This window comes from Cannabis sativa, chromosome X (genome assembly GCF_029168945.1).
Source record: "Cannabis sativa cultivar Pink pepper isolate KNU-18-1 chromosome X, ASM2916894v1, whole genome shotgun sequence".
NCBI lineage: Eukaryota > Viridiplantae > Streptophyta > Magnoliopsida > Rosales > Cannabaceae > Cannabis > Cannabis sativa.
This window is the reverse complement of record NC_083610.1, coordinates 1,651,127-1,656,227: the sequence shown is the minus strand read 5'-3', so window position 1 is coordinate 1,656,227 and position 5,101 is coordinate 1,651,127. Positions and strand designations below refer to the sequence as shown.

Genomic DNA, 5,101 nt, shown 5'->3' with positions numbered 1-5,101 from the left:
AAGGTTAGTTGTTTATTTTTCAATTAAAAAAATAAAGTTGTACTAATTAATATATAATATAGGTCAAATCAATAGAGGAAAGGAAATCATTCTTTCCGACAATTATTTTCTCGATGGAAGCCATAACGTAATGCATTAATTAAATGGTGGGTCATAGTCATGGCCTTCAAAAGTATTTTATAGACACTTATTAACATTGTTTTATTTTCATTTTTTAATTTCAACTTGCCTATCTTTCCCCCAAAGTAAAAAAAAATCCATACAAACAAACTCATAATATGGTATGTGGTAGCATGTTTGGAAAATATTTAGGCAAAAAAAAAAAAAAACAATTAATACAAAAATATTATAGAAAAAAAAACGAAAAATACTTAGAGAGCAAATAGAATAGTTTTCTCCCTTTTTTATTTTCGGTTTTGCTCTTTTTTTTTTCTTTCTTTTTCCTCTAATTATAAAAAGGAAAGAGATGAAAAGAGTACAACATTATATTGAATGTTATAAAAATTTGATGTTGTCCAATACTTGTTGATTTCATATTGACTTTTTTTTTTTTTTTGAGAAAATGCTATTATATTAAAACAGAGTTAAAATACAATAGGCATTAGAGGAGGAGGTATTTCCTCCACCCATGAACAATTAGAATCCACCGAGAGAGCATAGCGCGCCAGTAAATGCGCAGCATTATTAGCAGATCGATATACATGAGTGATCTGAGCTCCAGGGAAGTTGGATACTAAAAGAGAAATATTGTGCAACAAACAATGAAGATCGGACACTAGCTCCCGAGATGAGTGTAAACCTTTAACTACAGATAGAGAATCTGTCTCGATATAGTGTAATGGTAGTTGAAGGTCTTTAATCCATTGAAGAGCATGCATTAGAGCGAGTGCTTCCGTAATTTCTGGCGTAAAACATCCACAAAAAGGTGTAGACATGGCTGCAATAATTTGCCCCGAGCAGTCCCTCAAGACAGCGCCAAAACCAGACTTGTTTTCCATTGTGTTTATTGCCGCATCGGTGTTTAATTTCAGACGACCTGAAGGAGGATTCAGCCAATCAGAGTCCTTTGTCACGGCTGTGTTGTGACCAGCTGCAGGTGCCGAAGAGGTAGCAGGTTGCCTACCGTGAACATTATGATACTCAGAGATATAAGAGAGAGCAAAATACAGCAGGACATCATGAGGTTTGGGTTTAGAACCATGCCTTTCTTTATTTCTTTCAGTCCAAATGCTCCAAAGTATTGTAGCAAACTGTTCTAATCTTAAAGAAGACCATTCGGAGGAGACTTGGAGAAATAATTCCTTCAAATTCATGTGACGAGAAAGGATAGATTGTAAACGGAAATCTGAACATTGCCACACCTTTTTGGGACATTTACAGTAAAAAAGAGCATGGAAAATCGTTTCATTAGCTCTGTTGCAAAGAGTACATTGACTTGACTCCGCGATATGTCGAGTATGAAGGATGTCTGCCACTGGTAGGCAATCATGAATGGCCCTCCACAAAAAGATACGGATCTTAGAAGGCAGTTTTAACCCCCAAAATTTTTTCCACCATTGCTGAGCTTGATTCCCACTTGACATAGGCTGTTGTTCTTCAAGTTTTGTGGCTAGTAGATACCCTAATTTTACTGAATAAACCCCAGTAGATTCATGGTGCCATATCATAGTGTCGTGATGCTCAACAAAAGTTAAAGGAATACTTTGAATCAATGCAACATCCGAAGGCAGAAATAATGTGTTCAGCAGACCATAGTTCCATTGCCGACAATTCAAAATAAGGTCTGATACTTTCATTGCTGCATTATTTCCACGAAATTGCAATGGTTTAAAGGATGTATGACCTGGAAGCCAGGGGCAGACGCACAAAGAATATCCTCTCCATTGCCAACTTTCCATCGAAGTCCTTTAGCAAGTAATTCCTTACCCCAAACAATACCTCTCCATGTTAAGGAAGGATAGGATCCTAAATTTGCATCCAAGAATGAAGATGATCTGAAGTATCTTGGCTTGAGTATTCGGCTGAGGAGTGAATTTGGATTCGAGAGAAGAAGCCATGCTTGTTTCGCCAAAAGAGCCTGGTTAAAGTGGACAAAGCTTTTGAATCCCATACCTCCTTCAACTTTTGACTGTGTAAGAGCCTTCCAAGTCTTCCAATTAATGCCCGAAGATGAAGAATTTGAACCCCACCAAAACTTATTACACATGGTCTCTATTTGGTTAATAAGAGATTTTGAAAGTCTAAAGCAACTCATAGCATAAGTCGGGATAGATTGGGCAACTGCTTTGAGCAATACTTCCTTTCCACCAATGGAAAATAACTGTTCTTGCCAAGCTGAGAGTAGATTCCATAACTTTTCCTTAATTTCACCGAATAGAAGCTTCTTATCTCGGCCTGAGTATGAAGGTAAGCCCAAGTATCTCTCATGGCAAGGTTGGATAGCCATTTGGAAAATCTGCTGGATGTTGGATTGAATAGCAGGTAATGTATTAGGTGAAAAAGAAAGGACCGACTTTTCCAAATTTAGGCTTTGACCTGATGCACGGTAGTAAAAATTCAAAGATCGCTTGATCGCCATGGCTGAACGGTTATTTGCTTGGCAAATGACAAGGCTATCGTCCGCAAAAAATAAATGAGAGACCATAGGAGCACCTCGAGCAATACGAATACCTTGAAGATTGCCACATCTTTCTTCATGTTGGAATAATCTTGATAGACCTTCAGCACAAAGTATAAAGAGAAATGGTGATAATGGGTCGCCTTGTCGAATACCACGTGTTGGAGTAAGATGACCTTGAGTATTACCATTGACCGAAAAAGAATATGTTACAGTGTTAATGCATCGGATGATGAGATCAATAACCGAAGAGTCAAATCCCATAGCAGTCATGATATTGTCGATGAAATGCCATTCAACTCTATCGAAAGCTTTACTCATGTCAAGCTTGATGGCTGCATAACCTTCCTTACCCCTCTTTATATGTTTCAATGAATGTAAAAGCTCAAAAGCAACTAACACATTGTTTGTGATAAGCCTTGATTGAAGAAAAGCACTTTGAGATTCTGAAATAACCAAAGAGAGAAAAGGCTTTAATCTAAGAAAATTGCTTTAGATACTATCTTGTAGAGCACATTGCAGAGGCTAATGGGTCTCAGCTGGGACATTGCAGTAGGCTTTTTGACCTTAGGAATCAATGTGATTAAGGTTTGGTTGAAGCATGTGGGATCCCCACCTTCATTGAGAATTTTCAACACAGTTGTAGACACCAATTCGCCAACTATATGCCAATAGTTTATGTAAAACATAACCGACATACCATCTAGACCGGGGCTGCTATCATCACTCATTGAGGAAAGAGCTGTATAAACATCATCAGCTGTATAAGGCACGGTTAAGATGATTAATGTCTGCTGTGATAGTTTTCGGAATAGTAGGTAAGACATGTTGGAGAGCTTCTAAATCCATCCCTGTTGTAGTGAAAATGTTCTGAAAATAGGTCTGAATGATTTGTCCAATTTCAGAAGGGGTTGTGCGCATGTTGGTGAAAATATTTCGTGTTGGAATCACCCGATTTTAACCAAGAAACTCTAGAACGTTGGTGCCAATACTCTTCCTCCTGAGCTAATAATTCATCAAGAATATTTTCACTTGATTTCAACTCTTCAAAGTGAGAACGAGTTGTTGCAGAGGAGTTGTGAAGGGCTTCCACTTTTTGCTGACTAGTCTTGATTTTCTTAGGGAGATCTCCAAATTTTTGCATGTGCCAGGCTTGTAATTGGTGAGAACATGCTGTCAAATTCTGCAGAATTTGAGTAGTGGGATCGGCTGTAGCATTCTTCCAGTTGTTGGCAATGATTTCAGAGCACATATCTTCATTTAACCATTGCTTTTCAAAGCGAAATCGAGACTTGAATTTCTGGTTACAAGTAGACAGCAAAGGATTGATTTGCACTAGTAAAGCTCTGTGATCAGATTGGAAAAAATCCAAATGAGAAACTGTTGGAACGTTGAAGTTGTTGAACCACATGGAGTTGATGAAACCATAGTCCAACCTTTCCTTCACATTAGTCCCGTTTGTATTGTTATTGTGCCAAGTGAATCGGTTCCCATCGAAATTCAATTCTTGTAATCCACTTTTATCAATTGCAGTCCGAAAATCATCTATTTGAGTTTCATTCTTTAGAGGTCCTCCTAATTTATCCAAATGAGAGATTATTTCATTGAAATCCCCCATGACCAACCAAGGCATGAGAGGAGCTGAGTCTTTAAGTTTTGTCAATAATTCCCACGTGAATTTCCTTTGAGATACAACAGGAGCACCATAAAAACCCGAGAAGTGACAAGAGAAGCCATCATCAAAAGCCAAATAACAGTCAACAAAGTTTTGTCCATAATTGATAATAGTTACATTTACATTAGACTTCCAAAGGAAAAGAAAACCACCACTTAAACCTATCCTAGGAACTTCTATACCATTCGGAAAATTAAAAGCATTACGAAATTTAGAAATAGACCCTGAACTAAGCTTAGTTTCCATAATAAAAATTACATCAGGTTTATGCTGAGAAATGAGCAGACGAACTTGACGGAATGCTCTCGGATTGCTCAAGCCCCGAGCATTCCAGGAAACAACATTCATGGTGATTGGCGAGGCTGAGCATCAGCCTTCGCCAAAGGAACACCATTACCATCAGCCATCAGTGAAAGATTAGACATTTCAGAGGTGGGATCCGATTGGTGGTGCAGGTCTGTGTTTGTAATGTCATCAAGTGGATTCAGTCGAGTGCGGCATCGTTTAAGGACACTGCGAACATTACCCCCCGAAGTTGTAAGTTGTCTTTTGGAGAACAAGGAGGCAACTCTGTTATCACAAGCCGAAGATTGAGAATTGTCCATGATAGCACTCGAAATTCTAGTTGTGGGAGATTCAAAAGGAATGGATGGAGCAGTAGTAGAGTCTGTGGATGTAGAGAGATGTTGAGCAGAAGATGGAGTGTTGACTGTTGAGGAAAGAATATGAGTGTATGCAGGAGGAGTAGCCACCGAGAGTTTAATGGTAGATTTCATTGATGCAGAGGCAGCAGCAGTGTGTTGTCGAAG

General features: G+C 38.5%; 1 protein-coding gene across 1 annotated transcript; it reads right to left on the bottom strand.

Moving 5' to 3' along the window:
- Window positions 1–3,518: 3,518 nt before the first annotated feature.
- LOC133031663 (uncharacterized) lies at window positions 3,519–4,640 on the bottom strand. Its single transcript, XM_061105169.1, has one exon. The coding sequence runs from the start codon at window positions 4,638–4,640 to the stop codon at window positions 3,519–3,521; it is 1,122 nt and encodes a 373-aa protein (XP_060961152.1).
- Window positions 4,641–5,101: the final 461 nt, after the last annotated feature.

What these genes read in the sequence shown, in the direction of transcription:
- LOC133031663 (XM_061105169.1), bottom strand. Translation starts at nt 4,640, where the DNA reads ATGAATGTTGTTTCCTGGAATGCTCGGGGCTTGAGCAATCCGAGAGCA.